Source organism: Cynocephalus volans, chromosome 13 (genome assembly GCF_027409185.1).
Source record: "Cynocephalus volans isolate mCynVol1 chromosome 13, mCynVol1.pri, whole genome shotgun sequence".
NCBI lineage: Eukaryota > Metazoa > Chordata > Mammalia > Dermoptera > Cynocephalidae > Cynocephalus > Cynocephalus volans.
Window position 1 is genome coordinate 86022735 of NC_084472.1, and position 21561 is coordinate 86044295.

Genomic DNA, 21561 nt, shown 5'->3' on the forward strand with positions numbered 1-21561 from the left:
AAAATTGCCTTCGGAGAGTCAAGCTGTTCTTGGAAAATCAAGAAAGTGATAATTCCTTAGTATGACTACTGAAAATTCAAAACAAGTATTATTTTCAGTTTGCTGAACATATAGATTTTATTCTGATACACTTAGAATTCTGCAGTTTTTGTATTTTAATCATGAAAAATAAATATTACTAATTTCACTGGTAGTGTGTTCTGCAAGGAGATATACATATGTGCTTCCTTTCTCATTTAAAAAAAAATTTAATTGAACAAGGACTATGATTAAGGGTTGTATCTATGTGACAGTTAAGCTTTCTATACTGTCAGTTTCTTCACTCATGAAATATGAAAAATAGGAGCAACGACATGATACGGTAGTTGTAATAGTATTTTGAAGCTATTTACTTTAGTAAGTTCTTCAAGAAAGTCACTTATTATGATCATCATATCGTCATCATCATCATTATTATTTAGCACCATTGGGGAGAATAAAAGTAAAGCTATTAGAAAAAAAAAAAACCTCCTGGACTATTTCTGCTTTCCAAACATGTCATACTAATGGAAAAATGTCTGTACTTGTAATATTGTTAATATTATTAATATCAACAATGTTATTATTAATAATATTAATGTCCCATTAATACTAATATTATTATTATCACCTTGTGCAAGATGCTGTCCAAGAAAGCAAGGTGAAAAAAAAGAATCATAAGATTTGGTATAAGATTTTTTTAAGTTAACAAGTGCTTATAATAGCACTTATTATGTGCCAGGGCTACTCTAAGTATGTTAAAAGCTCATTTAATATTTGACACGAGCCTCTGAGGTGAGTGTTCTTATTATGAAGCTTGCTTTGGAGAGGAGCAAACTGAAGTATTGAGAGGGTGGGTAGTTTACCCAAGGTCGCACACAATCAAGATTCAAACCTGGGCAAACGGCTTTAGAGGTCATCACCTTAATCTTCAGACGAGGTTGCCTCTGAGCCTGAGTACAGGCCCTGACTATTTCCTACTAGTTAAGTGACTTTGAGCAGGTTGACTAATCTCTCTGTGCCTATGTCATCATCCACAAATGAGGCGATGTAAGACAAGAACCAAAACAACTGTGGTGGTTGGTTGTTTTGATGATTCCATATTAAGCATTTAGCCCAGTATCTAGGTATATTAGATGCCCCGTAGTTTACAAAATTTTATTTCAGTAAATTTCAAATATTTATCAGCAATCTACAGGTCAATTGTTTTTTTGTTTTTGGTGTTCAGGTTATGGAGGACAAAGTATAAGTCAGAAGCTGCTATTTCTATAACTACTGGTTATGCTACTTTTTATGTTATTTAGTATCTACAGGCCCAATTTCTTTGTTTTAAAGCTCTAGTTCAAGAGAAACATACCAAAAAGCAAACATCGATAACCAACCATTGACCCAACCAATATGGACACTGTTGGGAATATAAGACTGAGTGAGAAATAGTACTTGCACAGGAGACGCTTACAATCTGTGGGAAATGAGCATTTTCACAGCTAAATGCAAATTACTTAAAATTACGTTGAGGCAAGATTTTTGTCAGGAATTAACAGAAGGAAAAGTTAGAGGTTAACATTTTATTAGTTGAGATGCTCTCGGTTTCACATAAGAGAAACCTATAACAGAAAATGTAAGTAAAATCATGTAGGTAAACAAAAGGTAAAGACCTACCTCCCATCCCTAATCAATGGAAGTAAAATTGGGCTTCTGAGAAAAATAAATCATACTGTCAGAAACTAAGACTGCTTCTTTCTCAATTTCTCAGTGTTTTTCTTGCCCTGTCCCTCTGCTACCTTCAAACTTGGTCTCTGAACACTGCTTTTCTCTGCAGAATGACTTGCTCTGCTGTTCCCATAAAAAACTACACAGGGCACAGTTTTTGAATTTTTATGTGCTCAGTTGCAGCGATCAGCACTCAGGTTTCATTGTTCTAACTCTAGAAACCACCCAAGGAAGGAGAAAATACAATTTTCACCCAATTTATGTTAGGTGTCTCTCCATTCATAACCCTCTACCAGGTATTTGGGACATAATAGAGATCAAAGGGACTTGCCTTTGGGGGCTGCATATTCTTGTGGGGAGGGAGCCACAGAAAATAAGCCACCATACACAGTAAATATGTTAAGAAGTTTGTTAGGAAGGCTATGGAAAAAAGTAAAAAGAAAAGCAGAATAAGGGAGACTGAGGGAAGGTTGAAGAAGAGGTTGAATATTAGACAGGGTGGTTAAGGTAGGCTTCGATAAGAAGGTAACATTTTGGAAAAGACTTAAAGACTCACCTTTAAATCTTAAAGTTAGCCAAACACATATCTGGGGGAATTTGTCTACAATCTTGGAGGCAGTAATTGCAGAGTGGTTCATTTTGGAGTGGACATATGACATACAACATACACAATTGGTTTGGGTTTGCCTCTGGTGGTCAAAATAATAGGGCTTTTGAGGCAGAAGAAGCAAAGGGAATGAAATAATGAATGCAGGCTGGTCTGGGAAATGTATTGGAAACAGGAAGCTGTCTGGCTAGTGTTTGCTCTGTGAGGACTAAAGTACAGTAGTCCCCCTTATCCTTGGTTTTGCTTTTCATGGTTTCAGTTACCTGTGGTCAACCACAATCGAAAAATATTAAATGGAAACTTCCAGAAATAAACAATTCATAAGTTTTAAATTTTACAGCATCTGGAGTAGCATGATGAAATCTCGTGCTGTCCCACTCTGTCCCACCTGGGACACGAATCATCGCCTTATCCAGTGGATCTGTGCTATGGATGCTCCCCTACCTTGTAATCACTTAGTAGCCATCTGAGTTATCAGCTCAACTGTTGCAGTATTACAGAGCTTTTGATACTTATTTTATTTAATAATGGCCCCAAAGTGCAAAGTAGTGCTGCTGGCAATTTGGATATGCTAAATTAAAGCCATAAAGTGCTTCCGTTAAGTGAAAATGTGAAAGGTCTCAATATGGAAAGAAGAAAAATCATGTGTTGAAGTTGCTAACATCTACATTAAGAACAAATCTTCTATCCATGAAATTGTAAAAAGGAAAAAGAAATTTGTGCATAGTATATGCTACAGGTCAAATGTGTCCCCCAAAAGTACATGTGTTGGAAACTTAATCCCCAATGTAGCAGTGTTAAGAGGGTGGAATATCCAAAGATGATATCTGAAAGGTGAAGACTTTGAGAGGTGATTGGATCATGAGTACTGTGCCCTAGTGAATGGATAAATTAATCTATTCATGGAGTCATGAGTTATCATGGGTGTGGACTGGTGGCTTTATAAGGAGCACATGAGAGAGCTCTTCCCAGTCTCTTGCCATGCGATACCCTGCACAGTCATGGGACCCTGAAGAGAGTTTCCACCCAGAAGAAGGTTTTCACCAGATGCATCCGCTGGGACATAGACTTCCCTGTCTCCAAAACTGTAAGAAATAAACTCTATTTCTTTATAAGTTATCATTTCAGGTATTATGTTATGAGCAAGAGAAGCAGACTAATCAATGTACAGGATCTGCAGTTTCAGACATTCACTGAGGGTCTTGAAACTTATTCCCATTGGATGAAAGGGGATGACTGTAGTCGAGATGAAGTGGGAAAGTAGATTGGGTTTAGTTGTTATGAGGCTTAAACACTATGCCAAGGACTTAAATTCTTCCAAAGTGAGAGCAGTCTGCTAATATATCTATCATCCCATGATTCAATCTAGAAAGATTAATTTTAAAAGTGCTTTGGGGATAGCAGAGATTCTCTTCTCTTTTCCTTATATAAATACAGTCAGCATGTTTTAAACACATTTTACATATTTATATGGTCACCAACTAAAAAGAGCACATACTGAAGTCATTTTGAATTTTTCCATCAATCAATAACTGAGGTGATTGACAAGTTATACAACCTCATTGAGACTTCATTACTTTCAATTTAAAATTTACATAGTAATATTTACCTTTATGGACTGCTTAAGACAAGTCAATGAGGTGAGGTCTGTAAACTAGTCAGAATGGACACTCTGGGAATGTTTGTTACCTTGCCCTATTATTTTATGCTCTAGATATGCTCTATATCAATTTTATTCTTGCCATTTTCTATTCTAGATTCAACATGGCAAAGATTCTATCAATAACAAAAATTTTAAATAAGCTGTATTAAGAATGTAGAAAAGTGTGTGCAAGTAGAAACTATGTTGTACATGAAGAAGCTCATGCCTCAAGAGACAAATTAATCAATGTGTTAATATAACAAACACTGGTTGCACTCACCCTGTGTATGTTTATTTGAAGATAAATAAAAGAAGAAACTTGGCATATTGGTTTAGTTGCCAATGAAACATAAACTGATAGACAAAACAATAAATCAAAATAATTTGTTTATACTGTACTCCTTTTTCCCCCTAGGTGACATAACTGATATGCAGTTGGTTTTATTTAAATTACTTTAGATATAAGGATACCAACTTTTTCTCCCCAAATAAGCAAAGCACTAATTATGGATTTAACATCATTAGTACACCTAAGTGCAAAATGGTGAGCCTATAAGAGTAAGTTTTCACGGTATGCTCAAAAATTTGCAGTATATATCTATATTTTTAGCACAATACCATCAAGTTTAGAATATAACGAAGAAACAAGGGAAACCACAAGTGAAGAAACCAAAGCTTTAACAAATACATAAATACAATTGTATCTCTTTTTTCCAAGTTTACACAGGGCAGCAAATTTGCCGTATGTGGTCTATAGAACTTTCTATCATGTCAATACATTCATATGTCACCAAAGCAGACTTAGTAAAATAATCTCATCCACTGGAATATTTCTTAATTTTATGAAGTTTTATGAACTTAATATTTCCTCCAGTCATTTGTACTTTTGATTAGGGCATGTATGAGAAGTGCTAAGGCTTTGTGCATTTGGTGATGCTGAGGACGAGTGGCAACCCTCTCTTCCTGCCTGCATGCTCTACCCAACCCAACCCTGAAAAAAACCAACAAACTAATCTGCAACCCTTCCCTCCCCCATTACATGGAGTTTTTCTTTGTGTCTTAAAGAATTTGCTATTAATAAGGAAACTTACTAAACTAGAATACTAGGTGGTATCATTAATAATCCTAGGTGGTATTTATTAATAGCTATCAACTCATGCATGAGGCAAGTAAACTTAAACCATGATAAAAACCTAAAAATTAGACTTTTGGAAATGTGGCATGGAGTATGGATATCTATATATATAGTGAAGGTCATTATGAGTATTTGAAAGGTCATTATGGTTGTCAGGTTTAAGGAATTTTTAAGGAGAAGAGGACTCCTGAAAAGAAAAAGAAAGGCTGACCAAAAAACTTTCCCACTAGGCCTACGACTCAGAATAATTTTGATGTAATAGAAATATGATTGATTTATTTTGTATTCCAGAATTATTGGATAATAAAGTTATTATACAGCACAGAATATAGTCACAATCTTGATATTCAAATAAAAGGCATCTGATAATACCATTTTTAGAAAATAAAGTTTTATGAATTTAAAATCCACTCCATCTCTCCCAGATTGCAATCACTTAGTTTTAATCCAAATATTTTCTTCAAAAGACAGGTAGGTGAAATATTTTGCTAAGAACACAAATATTTAAACTTACTTTGATTCCAATTATTCTGGGCAACTAAAAATAAAACTGTTTTATGATAAAATGTCTTCTAGAAAGCTACAGAACTGTGTATAATAAAAACACTTATCTTAGTTGAAGAAAATAATCTGGTGACTTGATATGCTTTTGAATATTATTTTTAAATTTTATGAGCTGTCTGCTGTTGTATACTTTTCTTGATCTCAGAGAAATAGAGAGACCTTTAAAATTGGAAAATACACATCTTGCTCTGCATGTTGCTTTTAACAAACTATGTGACAGTATATGTCACACAGGATTTGAAAAATGCAGTGACTACATCCTCTCCGGCAGAATGTTTTTTAAACTTAGTAACGTAGAGCAGAGTATTGGACATAACATATACTATGTTTAACTTTCCTTAGACTATCAAATAAACTCACCACTAGTCGAGAGAACCACTTTAGATCATTTGCTTTTCAGGTAAGCTAGGCCATTCAGTTTCTTGTATTTCCTAAAGTCTTTTGTAGGGTATGTTTCTTCTCTGCATGTCATAAAGCATAACATCGATTCCTTGACACTTTTAGAATCCCCGTAAATTTATTTATGAGCAAATATAGATATGATCTTCATAATGAAATACACCTGGTTTTACATACAGTCTTAATGTAAACAGGCTACAAATATTTGGGCCTAGAATTCTTCCCACATGTTCTGCAGATATGTTCCTAATTTTAGATAATGATTGCAACAAAAGTTCTAATTGGCTCAATGCATTCTATAGTTTTTTGGCTGTATATATTCTCTGATGGGACTGTCACTTTCCGGAATTCTCTTATGTCTATAACTCACTGTTCTTTTCTACCAATCATGAGTGCACAGAACGTAGTGGTATAAGACAAGCCATCTTTTTTCCTCCCTATAGAAAAGACAAGAATTAGGAAAGTTATAAACTCTTATTGAACACTCTCTCATATCTGGCTAATTGGGCCCAAAGACAGAAGATAGAAAAGAAGAGGCAGAGAAAAGGACAGAGAATGAGAGACAGCATATTTAGAGATGGATAAGGATCAAAACACACTGAGGAGGTTATTCAGGTAAAGAAGTAGTGAACTGCTTTTATTTTTCGTGTTACAAAGCTGCTTGACTTAACATTGTAGGTAAGAATAATCCCTCTATCTTCCATTTTGTTAAGGTCATCCCTGATATTTTCACTGGTCAAGACCTTGACTGGCTTTTTTTTCCTGGTCATGATCAAGGTACAGAACCTTCGGTGAGCCACACTGTATCCCCAGTTTCTCTGAAATCTCTCCAGTCCCCAAAGACAGTGCTGCTGGGTATTCTTATCCCCCTACTTCAACCCCAATCCCTCAGCCTCTATTTCTTTTTCTTTCTTTCTTTCTTTCTTTTTATTGGTCTACAAGAACACGAACACTCTCTCTCTCTCCTCCTGTTGTGTCGGGTCCGCCACCGGCCGACCCAAACAGCCCTAGCCTCGTTCCTTTCGGTGGGTGAGCAAATGGCCCGGATTCCTCTTTCCCTCCTGTCCCCTTTAGAAGGAGACAGGGGGAAGAGAGCCGTGAAGAGAGGTGAGCACAGCCGCCGGCCCCAACCAGCCCGGTTTAAAGGACAATCAGACGCCGCGGGGGTTCTGCCAAGCAGTTAGTTCCGTTTATTACCACACAAGCACTTGCTTTTAAAGGCAAATGGGGAAGGGAGGTTTTTTACATCCTCCAATCAGCTTAAAGGTTAGGAGAGCATGCATCCTGTCTCATTGCCTAGCTATTGCAACCTCGAGTGCAGAAGCGCGTATTTGGCCAATAAGGGCTAAGGCAAGGTTCCCGCAGACACCCCCACCCTACTTCCTCCTGGCGCCGTCATAGGCTGCCACATTAATACGCCCTTGTGGGCCCATAATGGCGCTGCTTGTAATGTCACTTAAGGTGACGTTAGTTTTTAAAGCCCGACACTGTTGCTTTCAAAGGCTCTTAGAACAACCTCCAAACAGTAGACAGCAGGAAAACAAAAGCAAGGGAAAGGAGAGCCTTTCAGACGAGTTTTATGTTGAGCTTTAATAAAACAGACTTCTTTAGAGAAGAGGTGCTCAGAAATATCTTGTGACAAGTGTGGGTGTGGGAAGATGAAACTCAGTGAGAAATAAATAGTATATGTACTAATAAATTATTCTGACAGTCCCCAGCACATCCTCCCACGTACCCTTATAACTTTTTCATGAAATTTTTGCACTCAGTAGGATAATGCAGTATAGTAGTAGGATCTGGTCACCCTTACACTTCAGAATGTATGTGCTCTCCAGTGCTATGGGATCCCATTGCTGTCCCAAGTTGGATCTTTTCGCTATTAAATATCATCCAATTGTGCTTTTAAACTATGCTAAGCTGCTCCCATAATGGTGTTTTCTCCTTTCCTAAGAGATAAGAAATTGCTGCTAAAACCACCCAGAATTTCCTGGCATTTATTCCTTTACTTTGTTTTTCATAGTGAAAAGAGCTTCATGAATTTTATTTTATAAATGATTGTTTAAAAAGCAGAAGGCATAAAACAAACAAACAAACAAAAAATACAAAATTGTATAATCTAATTTAAGCATGTATAGATATTTGATGGTCACATTTTTCATGTTTATATAACCAAATGCAATTTTTTAGATGAATGTGTTGTGTATACATGTATATGCAATCAGTTCTGCTGTAATGTTACATACATTCCTAAAAATCACCATGCTGTGCACAATCAGACAATAAAAATCACAGGGCTTATGAAAAAAATAATGTTGGGGCAAAACACTTAACATCTTCATTGATAGCATATTAAAAAGACATGAACCTAAAAAAAACACATAGTAAATGGTTGAAAAATACATAAGTACTACAATAAATCACTTTACCTTTAACAAAATAACTGAAGTTCTCCAGGACTTTTGTGGCAATGGGTATTGGAAGGGCTGCACCTTCTGAATTACTATGAAGTGGTAGAAGGAGGGTTATCTGAAATTGGAAGGAAGATTGTAATACCAAGTATGGGTGGTGTAGATCATAGTCTCAAGCACCAAAAATCACACTTAGGTGATCCTTTTCGTTAAATCCTGGTGCAAGTTTTCCTTTTTGATAAGTAGGGGTTGTTAGAGTCATGTGCTTATAACAGATATTTTTATTTTATCAAAATCAAATATTTGACCCAAAGTACAGCCTTCTTTAATTAATGTCTGCATTGCTGTGGAATTTTTTTTTTTTTTTTTTTTTTTTTGCAGCTGTCTCCTCTGCATCTACTGAAAGTTTTGTAAACTGTAGGGATGTTTGAAACCACTAAATCAGCCACTACAAACACTAACAGGAATCACTTCTGCAGGATTTGGCTATGTTCTTGTAGCAGTCCATTTTCTGTTGTTTATGATTGAATACCTGAAACAGGGTAATTTATAAGGAAAAGAAATTTTCAGTTTGGGAGGCTGGGAAGTCCAAGGTCCAGTGATGAAGGCCATATTCTTGGTGAGGATTTCCCGAAGAGTCCTGAGGCCAAGCAGGGTATTATTACATGGTGAGAGTGGGAGGGCAAGCTAACATGCTTCTTTCTCTCCTTATAAAGCCACCAGTCTCCTCCCATGATAACCCATTAATCCATGAATGTGATTAATCTATTCATGAGGGCAGTGCCCTCATGGTCCAATCGCCTCTTAAAGGCCCCATCTTTCAAGTACTATTTTGGTGAGCTTTGGAAGGGAGAAACATTTAACCCACTTATCAGTCCCTTTAAGGTCTTCACACGTAGTGCTTTACTTGTTGCATGCTCTGATGGGCATTTTGAAGCAGGACACTGAAATACATTTGAGATGTTGAATAAGTTTTATTTTTTTAAAATACATATAGAAAAAATCACAAATAAGAAAGAATAACAAAACATAATCTTTCAGAATAACACATGCAATAAACTGAGGTGTCTACTAAATGTTTTCCACACATGCATGTGGGCATTTTGTGTATTCCTACTACCACAATTTGTCAGAGTGCAGTTTTCTGCTTTCACAAAGCATTTCTAATGAGGAAATCACATATAAGTTCACTCAAAATTTGCATTATGCTCCAAATGATCCCAAATAGATCAATCACATTTGAACAAACTTGTGTTTCAATACAAGCACTATAGCTGAAATGATGGTATGTGTTGTTGTATACACACACGCCACATACATTTTATATAATTGTGTATGTATGTGGGTTGATTTTACTATTTTTTTTTTTATTTTTCTTTGTCCCATAGATAGAGGAAAAAAAAAAACTATTTTTTTTTTCCAATTTTTTTGCTACTACAAAATTGCTGGAATAAAGCTTATACACAGAGGTTTGCACACTTTTATTTATTTATTTAAAAGTGATAGGACAGTAGGATGACATTTTCTTTGGCTACAAGAATATCCATATTTTTAGTTTAATAAATATTGCCACTTTACTTCTCTAAAAGGCTGCAACAAATCACGTTTATGCTATTAATATTTGCGAATATTATTCCACGAATCTTCACCAGTAGTAGATGTTATCATTTTTAAAAAATCCTTTGAATTATAATAGGTAATTGAGATCTCATGGCTACATTAATTTGCATTTACCTGAACAATAGAGAAAATGAAAATATTTTTGGACATTTTAGCTGCCACTGTATTTGTTTCTCTGTGATTTCAGTATTCTCTCTTTTGTTCATTTTTCTATTGAGTTTTCTTTTTGTTATAAGTACCAATATATATTAGAAAATTAATCTCTTGTTAGTCATGTATCTTAAAATTATTTCTTCAGATTATAACTATAAACTGGTTTTGTTTATATCTTTTGCAAATATGCTAATGTTTATATAGTCAACTATGTCTATCTTTACCAATTCTGATTCACTTGCTTATGATCTAATTTTCTTTTTCTATATATTTTTCAGGTCAAGTATGTGATTGCCATAGTCATTATTGCATATCTGCAAGTGTTTGCATCTCATCCTATCACCCTGAGCAGTAGATGATGTACTTTTAGACATAGGAGGCTTATATCAGTCTTTTCTCTCAATAGTTTAAAGACATTGTTCCACTGTTTTCTATCTTCCAATGGTGTAGTTAAAAGTTCATTATTAGATGAATTACACTTCTTTTGTAAGTTGTTTCTTTTTTTTTTTTTCTGACAGAAGGTTACAATTTTATTTTATTTTGTCTGTCTGTTGATCTATTTATTGATTGGTCCTTGGAATCTAGTAGGTATCTTTTCCTACCAGTCTTTCCCGGAACTAAGTGAGGTCTGTTTCCTTGAGTATTTATGCAACTCAGGGGCAATAGATGTTCCCTATAGCCTCAATTCCATCTATTCTTTTTTCTTCTTCTGAAATTTACATTATTCAAATATTAAGCTCCTAAATCATCCAGTTCTCTTCTAATCTTGTACTTCCCCTGTCCCAGTCAATACTCCAAGAAGCCCTGAATTCTCTTAATAAAGAATGGTATTTAGAAGCCTAGGTATGAAGGCTAGGTGTGCTTATTGTTTTTGACTTATCTCCTTCTAGGCCTACTCAGTGGACAGAGCTTGCAAATGTCTGTGTGTGTGTGTGTGTGTGTGTGTGTGTGTGTGTGTGTGTGTGTGTGTGTGTGTGTGTGTGTGTGTGTGTGTGTGTCTGTGTGTGTGTGTGTGTGTGTGTGTCTGTCTGTGTGTGTCTGTCTGTCTGTGTGTGTCTGTGTGTGTCTGTGTGTGTGTCTGTGTGTGATGGACCTAGAAATGTATATCCCTAATGACTTCAAAAAAGGACTCTGTAAGTCCTCTCAGCTGGTGGGAATACACTCAGCAGCAAACTTCAGCTTTCCAACCTATATAGTCGTCTTCAGTTACACCGACCTGCCTCACCTGTAGAGGATTCATAAAGCAAATGTACCTCACAGGGCCTGGTTTTCCAAAGCCTTGCATTTTCAAATATTGACCTTGCAAAGGACAGGAGATTTCCCCCAGGGCATTGAGTCTCTGTTGCAAGATAAGAATTGTAATACAGCAAGGCTGCTGGTTCTAAGACAGACAAGCTACTAATTGATATGTAAAGTTACTAAAAAGCTGCTAGAGGGAAAAGAAATGTCAGCTAAATCAAGCCTTTGTTAGTGGATCACTTAATTGCATAACAGAATGTCATCTGACTTATTTTTACTGAATGTTACCAGCTTCTATTGTAAAACTTGTTAAACTGTACTTAGCAAATCCCCACCTACTTCTCTTCCTGTAACTTCTTGGTCTGGAGAATAAATGCAGGAAGAGAACCCCAATTAGTGGTTAATTTCCCAAATGGAAGAAATGCCTCGAGCTTGAGGAAGTTCTGGGAGATTAACCTCTTTCTGGGGCTTCTCACTGCTCAAAAGAGATGGGCTTTGAGTAATCTTTGGTGGCTCCATCACCCAGGGGAAAAGAGGTGACAAATCCGTGGGAGGCAAAGCAACAACACCTAGGTCCATACCTTTCATGAAAAAAACCCATATCCAGTGACTGACCATCTCAGGGAGTATTTGAGCATTTGAGCTCACTGTGGGATAAGTCTGATAGGCCCTGTATGCTTCAAACCTTCTCTCTATTGTAGAGCAGACAGAAACCTACCCTCTTTGGCACTGATTAATAGCTTTAGGACTCAACTGTTGATGTCAGAGGTAGGTTCCAGGGGTCCTGGTAGCTGGCCTCAACTCACCCCTTCCTCTAACCAGGTTCTTGACTCTACCACAGGAAAGAATTCAAGAGCAAAGTCACAGTAGAAAATGAGACCATGTTTAATATAACAGATAAGAAATACAAGTTCCACAGAGAGAGTGTGGCATAGGTCCAGAGACTGAGCAAGGCCCACTTCAAGTTTAACACAAAAGCAAGAAATTCACAGTTAAAGTTCAGTACAGAATGCAGGCTGGATCAAGTGAGTGAGCAGCCACTTGCTGACAATAAGTTAGATGCAAAGTAAAGATACACCCCTCAGCCAGGGCAGTGTGGGTTGCCTCCAAGAAAGTGAGCAACAACCCCGCTTGTGCTGGGATTTGGCTTTTATAGTTTTGCTACTGAATGAATATTCAATTAAGGGAGTGGTTCCCAGTTATGGAACATTAGTCTTACACATGCTCAGTTGGTCCCTTCCTGGAGCACATTCATTGGTCAAATCCTATCACATGCACCAGGCATATTCAAGAATATTCTGTGCTTTCTGGCACCTCTAGTGGAAGGACATTCAGCTACCAGGGTTATATAACCCCTTTCTATGGAGCATGCCCAGCCACTGGATTTGCATAAGCCAGCCCCTTTTGTAGTCTCATTTTCCCCATGTTGGTGCTGAAAATAGGTCTAACTGGCAACAGTATCTTTCCTCTAGGAGAGGGCCAAAAGGAGAGGCCTGAAACCTTGGGGAGTGGCTTGTAACCCACAGGCAGGTAATGTAACCTGAGCCCAGGGAAAATGAGCCCCTCCTATATCAGTGTTTAAGAAGGGAAGAGGAAGAGAAAGAACAATAATATTGGAGATTCATTCATGTTGTTGCATGAATTAGTAGTTCATTCTTTTTATTTACTAAGTAGTACTCCACTATATGGTTACACCACAATCTGTTTATTCATTTTCCTATTGATGGATACTTAAGTTGTTTTCACTTTTTAGTTATTATTAATAAAATTACTCTGAATATTCTTATGTAAGTCTTTTGGTGAACATATTTTCATTTCTCTTGCATAAATAACTAGGAATAGATTTTCTTTATAAGAACATACAAAATCAATTTCCAAAATGGTTTTACCATTTTATACTCCAACCAACAATGTAAGTTTCCATTTGCTCTACATCCTCAATGCCATTTGAGGTTCTCAGTCTTAGTTATTCTAGTGGGTAAATAATTGTAACTCAATGAATTTTTAATTTACATTTCTCTAGTGACTAATGAGGGAGAACATTTTTCCATAGCTTATTGGCCATGGTGTATTTTGTCTGTAAAGTATCTGTTCAATTCTTGCACATTTTTAGATTGGCAAAAGCATTTTTGTTATTTTTTATTATTACATCATACATGTTCTTTAGATATTCTGTATACAACTTATTTATCAGATATATACAGTGAAAATATTTTTCCCTATTCATTGGATTATACACTTATTCTCTTAAAGATGTCTTTCGATAAGCAGGAATTTTAATTTTGATAGAATCTAATTTAGTAATTGTTTTTATTCAATGTTAAGGGCTTTCTGTTTTCTGTATTGGTATGCCAATGTTTTTTTTGTTGTTGTTGTTGTTTTTAGTTTAAAGTATTTTAATAGCAAACTTAAAGGAATAGCACAGAAGAGAGACAACATTGAAAATATGTACTTGCATATAGGACAACTCAGTTAGAAAAGTATAGTGAATGGATGGAATCTACTGTATGATACAAATACTACAAACACCATATAGTTGCCATCAATAAGAAATTTACTCATTTTTAAAAAATCCAAATGCTGGCATTGTCCAGAAAAATTTAACATGTTTATTTATAATTGTTATAAAGTTGAACTGCTGAAACTTGTTCACTGAAACATTTTGACTTGAATTAATGCTTTATGTCCCTGCATTTATATTAAAAATTCACACACAAATGAAAATGGAAAAACTGCCAATACCTGATTTCTGTCCCCTACTTTTCCACCTGCAACCATATGCTTAGGTACCTTTTGACCCCATGGAAAAAAAAATATCTAACATTCAGAACTACCAATAACAGGAAGAAGAGAAATTTTTTTTTGAGAATGAAATGTTTCCCATCATAGTGGATTCTTAAGCACATTCTCCATGTATGTGGCATGCTAGCAGGATGTCTTTTGGCATAATTGTTACACGTTTGGCATGGATAGCACACAGGCTGGTGTCTTCGAAAAGGCCGACCAGATAGGCCTCACTTGCCTCCTGCAAAGCACCAATAGCTGAACTCTGGAAGTGCAGATCTATTTTGAAGTCCTGAGCAATTTCTCGCACCAGGCACTGGAAGGGGAGTTTGTGAATCAGAAGTTCAGTGGACTTCTGATAATGTCCAATTTCGAAGAATGCCACAGTACCAGGCCTGTACCAAAGAGGTTTCTCTTCCCAGTAGAGGGCGCACTCTTGTGGGCGGCTTTTGTAGCCAGTTGTTTCCTGGGTGCTTTATCACCAGTCGATTTGTAGGCAGTCTGCTTTCTATGAGCCATGGTATTGAGACTTCCTTACTTACCTGCCTTCTCCTCGGGCTGGAGCTCAGTGAGCGAGAGGCAGCACTTGTGTTAGAGAGCAATGGTGGCCTGGTTACTCCAATGTTTTAAAGGTACTCTCCTGTATTTTCTTCTACAAAACTTATAATTTTAGCTTCTATATTTATTTCTATAATCTCTCCCAATTATTTCTTGTGTATGGTATGAAGTAGAGGTCAATGTTTAATTTTTATTTATTTTATTTTATTTTACTTTACTTCTCAAAATACATTGTACTTGATTTTCATGTCTCTTTACCCGTTCCTCTCCATCCCCTCCCCACCCCCGCATTGTATCTGTGCACTTGGCTTAAATAGTTCAAGGAATTATTGTGGTTATTCTGTCTTCTTCCCCCAACCCTTTATTTGTTTGTGTGTTTATTGATTTTTAGCTCCCACAAATAAGTGAGAACATGGTATTTCTCTTTCTGTGTGCCTGACTTGTTTCACTTAACATAGTTTTCTCTAAGTCCATCCATGTGTTGCGAATGGCAGTATTTCATTTTTTTTTATAGCAGAGTAGTATTCCATTGTGTAGATGTACCACAGTTTCCTTATCCACTTATCAGATGATGGATATTTGGGCTGGTTCCAGCTCTTGGCTACTGTATATAGAGCTGGGATGAACATTGGAGTATAGGTATCCCTTCAGTATGATGATTTCCATTCCTCTGGGTATATTCCCAGCAGTGGGATTGTTGGGTCATATGGTAAATCTATCTGTAATTGTTTGAGGAACCTCCATATCATTTTCCATAAAAGCTGCACCATTTTGCAGCCCCACCAACAGAGGATGAGAGTTCCTTTTTCTCTGAAACCTCTCCAGCACTTATCGTTCTCAGTCTTTTGTATATTAGCCATCCTAACTGGAGTGAGATGGTATCTCAGTGTGGTTTTGATTTGCATTTCCCAGATGTTCAGTGATATTGAGCACTTTTTCATGTGTCCATTGGCCATTCATATATCTTCCTATGAGAAATGTCTGTTCAGCTCCTTAGCCCATTTTTTTATTGGGTTATTTGTTTTTTTGTTGTAAAGTTGTTTGTGTTCCTTGTATATTCTAGATATTAATCCTTTGTCAGATGTATATTTTGCAAATATTTTCTGCCACTCTATTAGTTGCTTTTTTATTTTGTTGATTGTTTCTTTTGCTATGCAGAAGTTTTTAGTTTGATATAATCCCATTTGTTTATTTTACTTTTAGTTGCCTGTGCTTTTGGGGTCCTACTCATGAATTCTGTACCCACTCCTACTTCCTGGAGTGTTTCCCCTATATTTTCTTTAAGGAGTTTTATTGTTTCAGGATGTATATTTAATTCTTTAATCCATTTTGAGTTGATTTTGGAATATGGTGACAGATACGGGTCTAGTTTCATTCTCCTACATATGATTATCCAGTTTTCCTAGCACCATTGGTTGAAAAGGCAATCTCTTCCCCAGTATGTAGACTTGCTGCCTTTGTCAAAGATCAGATGGCTGTAGGCATATGGGTTCATTTCTGGGTACTTTATTCTGTTCCATTGATCCATGTGTCTGTTTTTATGCCAGTACCATGCTGTTTTAGTTATTATAGCTTTGTAATATAGTTTAAAGTCAGGTAGTGTTATGCCACCATCTTTATTTTTCTTGCTCAGGATTTATTTGGCTATGTGTGGTCTTCTGTTGTTCCATATAAATGTCTGGATAGCTTTTTCCATCTCAGAGAAAAATGTCATTGGAATTTTGATGGGGATTGCATTGAATTCGTAGATCACTTTGGGTAATATGGACATTTTCACAATGTTAATTCTTCCAATCCAAGAGCATGGTATATCTTTTCATCTTCTTGTGTCCTCTTTAATTTCTCGCAACAGTAGTTTGTAGTTCTCTTCATAGAGAATTTTCACATCCTTGGTCAGCTTTATTCCTAAATATTTTATTTTCTTGGTGGCTACTGTAAATAGGCTAGCTTTCTTGATTTCTTTTTCTGCATGTTCACTGGTGGAGTATAAAAATGCTACTGATTTTTGTGTGTTGATTTTGTACACTGCAACTTTGCTGAAATTGTTTATCAACTCTAGGAGTTTTTTAATAGAAGCTTTAGGCTGCTCAATATACAGGATCTTGTCACCTGCAAAAAGGGACAACTTGACTTCATCCTTTCCAATCTGGATGCCCTTTATTTCCTTCTCTTCTCTGACTGCTCTGGCTAGTACTTCCAACACTATGTTGAATAGGAGTGGTGAGAGTGGGCATCCTTGTCTAGTTCCTGTTTTTCAGGGAAAAGCTTTCAGCTTTTCCTATTCAGGATGATATTGGCAGTGGGCTTATCATATATGGCTTTAATTATGTTGAGATACTTTCCATCTATGCCTAACTTGTAGAGAGTCTTTATCATGAAAGTATGTTGAATTTTGTCAAATGCTTTTTCAGTGTCAATAGAGATGATCATATGGTTTTTGTCTTTGCTTTTGTTAATGTAGTGTATCACATTTATTGATTTGCATATGTTGAACCAACCTTGCATCCCTGGGATGAATCCTACTTGATCAGGGTGTCTGATTTTCTGTATGTTTTGCTGTATTCTGTTAGCTAGTATTTTATTGAGGATTTTTGCATCTATATTCATCAAGGATATTGGCATGTAGTTTTCTATTTTTGATGCATCTTTGTCTGGTTTTGGAATCGGGATGATATTTGCCTCATAGAATGAGTTTGGGAGAATGGCCTCTGTTTCAATCTTTTGGAACAGTATGTAGAGAGTTGTTGTCAGTTCCTCTTTGAAGATTTGGTAGAACTCTGCAGTGAACCTGTCTGGTCCTGGGCTTTTCTTTGTTGGGAGCCTTCTGATAAAAGCTTCAATCTCTTTTATTGTTATTGGTCTGTTCAGATTTTCTATATCTTCTTGCCTCAGTTTTGGTAGCTTGTATGCGTCCAGAAATTTATCCATTTCCTTCAGATTTTCAATTTTGGGGGCATATAGTTGTGTATAGTAGTCTCTAATGACTTTTTGTATTTCTGAGGTGTCAGTTGTAATTTCACCTTTTTAATTTCTAATTTTTGTTATTTGGGTCTTCTCTCCTTTTCTTAGTCTTGCTAAAGATTTGTCAATTTTATTAATCTTTTCAAAGAACCAACTTTTTGTTTCATTGATCTTTTCTATTGTTTTTTGTGTTTCTATTTCATTTAGTTCCGCTCTGATCTTAATTATTTCTTTTCATCTACTAACTTTAGGTTTGGATTATTCTTGTTTTTCTAGATCTTTAAGGTGAAGTGTTAGGTTATTTATTTGCTATCTTTCCATTCTTCTGAAGTAAGCATTTAATGCAATAAATTTCCCTCTTACAACTGCTTTTGCAGTATCCCAGAGGTTTTGGTATGATGTGTTATTGTTTTCATTAGTTTCAAGAAATTTTTTGATTTCCTGTTAAATTTCTTCTTGGACCCACATGTCATTAAGTAGAATGTTGTTTAATTTCCATGAGTTTGTATAATTTTCAGAGTTTTGTTTATTATAGATATCTAATTTTAATCCATTGTGATCAGAAAAAATACAGGGAATAATTCCGTTTTTTTTTAATTCGTTAAGACTTGCTTTGTGACCTAACATTTGGTCTATTCTGGAGAATGTTCCATGTGCTGATGAGAAGAATGATTATTCTGAGGTTGTTGGGCAGAATGTTCTGTAGATATCTGCCAAATCCAATGGGTCTAAAGTACTGTTTAGATCTTGTGTTTCTCTGTTGATTTTTACCTAGATGATCTGTCCAATGATGAGAGTGGGGTGTTCAGGTCCCCCACTATTATGGTGTTAGTGTCTATTTCTTTCTTTAGATCTAATAGTGTTTGCTTTGTAAATCTGGCTGCTCCGACATTAGGTTCATATATATTTATGATTCTTATGTCTTCTTGATGTATAGATCCTTTTATCATTATATATTGGCCATCTTTATCTCTTTTAATGGTTTTTGCTTTACAGTCTGCTTTATCTGGTATAAGAATAGCTACTCCAGCTTGCTTTTCATTTCTACTTACATGATATATCTTTTTCCATCCTTTCACTCTTAGTCTATGTGTGTCTTTACAGGTCAAGTGAGTCTCTTGAAGACAGCATATTGTTGGGTCCGTCTTTTTAATCTAGTCAGTCAGTCTGTGTCTTTTGAATGGGGAATTTAGTCCCTTTACATTCAGAGTTATTATTGAAAGGTGTTGATTTACTCCTAGCATTGTACTGATATTTGCTTAGATGTCCTAAGTATCTTTTGTTTCTTTCTTTCAAATTTTCTGTTTGTCTTCTGTATTTGTTGGTTCTTGGGGTGATAGATAAAATATTTTTTCTCTCTTTTGTTAGCATTATTGTTTTGCTGGTAGGTATTGTTCTTTCTTGTGTATTCATGGTAGTGATGGTTGTTTTAGTAGTACCAAACCCAGTACTTCCTTGAGAATTTCTTTTAGGGCTGGTCATGTGGTAGTGAACTCCCGCAGTTTTTGTTTGTCTGAGAAATATACTATTTGTCCTTCATTTTAAAAGGATAGCCTTGCTGGGTAAAGTATTCTTGGCTGGCAATTTTTGTCCTTTTGTTTTTTGAATATATCATGCCATTCTTTTCTGACTTTTAGAGTTTCTGATGAAAAGTCTGATGTTATTCCGATTGAGACTCCCTTATAAGTGACTTGCTGCTTATCTGTTACAGCTTTTAAGAGTCTCTCTTTGTCTTTGAATTTTGCCAGTTTGATTATCTCATGTCTTGGAGAGGACCTTTTTGGGTTGAATGTGTTTGGTGATCTTTGGGCTTCCTGAATCTGGGGATCTGTGACATTCCCTATACCTGGGAAGTTTTCTGCTATTATCTCATCGAGTATGTTTTCAATGCCATTTCCTTTTTTCCTCTCCTTGTGGAATACCCATGATTGGATATTTGAGCACTTAAGGTTGCCAGTTGTCTCTCTTAAATTTTCTTCAATTTTTTTGATTCTTTTTTCTGGTCTGCCTGTGATAATTCAAACAGCCTGTCTTTGAGTTCAGAAATTCTCTCTTCTGCTTGTTCAAGTCTGCTGGATATACTCTCTGTTGTATTTTCTATTTCATTGAATGAATCCTTCAGCTCCACAAGCTCAGCTACATTCTTTTTCAAGGCATTGATCTCTTTGTACATTTCATCTTTCAGATTCTGTATGTTTTTTTCTCATTTCATTGTGTTGTTTCACTGAGTTTTCTTGTACCTCATTTAGTTTCCTTAGAATAGTTACTCTAAATTTCTTGTCTGTCATTTCAGAAACTTCCTGTTCTATAGGATCTAGCATGTGTAAGTTATTAATTTCCTTCACTGGCAATGTACTTTCTTGATTTTTCATATTTCTGGTTTCTTTCCTTTGGTGTTTTGTCATTGTGGCCAGGGGTATCCTTGTTCACTCATTTCACCCTGATGTCTGGCTTGGATCTTGAAGGGTCTGGTGCTTTTGGACAGCAGAAACTAGCCCGGACTGGAAGCCCCGCCCCAGCCCTGCCTGCATTCTCTGGCCGGCAGGCTTGGGGCATGTGGGCCCAAAAGCTCCAGAGCTCCAAGGTCCCTTTAGGAAATGAGGAGCAACCTGAACTGGGGTTCTGTGGCTGGCGGCTCCTGTCTGTTCAAGCACAGACATTGGGTTCTCCATCACTGCTCCTCAAAAGCTGCAAATTGGTTGCTCTGAGGGAGAGAGTGACACTAGGAACTGACTACTCTGCCATCTTGACCCCTCCCCTCTCAATGTTTTAATTTTTAAAGATGGATATCTAGTTATTCCAGAATCACTTGATAAAAATAATCCTATTTCCTCCAGTGAATTCCATTAAAAATTTGTTGAAAATCAATTGCCAGAATAAGTATTTTTATTTGAGAATTTTTTAGAAATCTTATTTTTATTAATTTCTAATTTAATTTCATATGCACAGAAAATGTATTTATGTGATGTCAATATTTTGAAATTTATTAATGCTTGTTAATGGCCTAGTATATGATGTCTATTTCTTAAGTTTCATTACATGTGATAAGAACATGTATATTGTACTCATTGAATATAGCATTCTATACATACCAATTAGTTAACTTGATTGATAATGTTGTTTGCTTTCACTAAATTTTTTTCTACTGGTTCTATCTGTTGCTGGAAGAATAATATTTAAATCTCCAGCTATCTTGTGAATGAGTTTATTTTGTCCTTTGCACTTCTAATTTTTGCTTTATGTATTCTGAAGATCTATTATCAAGTGGATATGCATTTATGACCTTTTTACCATTTTTAACTGTAAAATTTTATTTCTGGTATTTCTTCTTGTCTTGATGTTTATCTTGTCTGATATTATAATAGACATTCTAGCTTCCACATAGTATTGTATTTTATTTTTAAAAATCATTCTTTTACTTTTGACTTAATTTTCACTTTATATTTAAAGTGTGTCTGTGGAGAAAGCACAGTTGGGTCCTGCATTTTATCTACCTTAATGTTCTCTACCTTTTATTTGAAATGCTTTGTCCATTACATTTGTTATTATTGATAGGGCTGTATGTAAATCTACCATTATTTTGTTATGTGTTTTCTAGTTCATTGAAAAATAGTATTTAATAACATAATGATGTGAACATATTTAACAAGAAATATTACAAGCACATTAAATTATAAACTATTTTTTAAAAATTCCCATGAATATCTTTTTTTTTTTTTTTTGTCTTTTTTCGTGACCGGCACTCAGCCAGTGAGTGAGT

At 35.9% G+C, this 21561-nt stretch overlaps 1 protein-coding gene across 1 annotated transcript; it reads right to left on the minus strand.

The window, feature by feature from the left end:
• Nucleotides 1-14394: 14394 nt before the first annotated feature.
• On the minus strand, nt 14395-14801 carry LOC134361711 (histone H3.3A-like). The gene is made up of 2 exons (XM_063076705.1): nt 14673-14801; nt 14395-14598 (listed from the first exon to the last, which is right to left on the minus strand). The coding sequence occupies exons 1-2, from the start codon at nt 14799-14801 to the stop codon at nt 14395-14397; spliced, it is 333 nt and encodes a 110-aa protein (XP_062932775.1).
• Nucleotides 14802-21561: the final 6760 nt, after the last annotated feature.

Coding starts and splice junctions, on each gene's coding strand:
- LOC134361711 (XM_063076705.1), bottom strand. CDS start 14,801: ATGGCTCATAGAAAGCAGACTGCCTACAAATCGACTGGTGATAAAGCA. Junction 14,599..14,672: donor ACCTCTTTGGTACAGGCCTG/GTACTGTGGCAT, acceptor CTCCCCTTCCAG/TGCCTGGTGCGAGAAATTGC.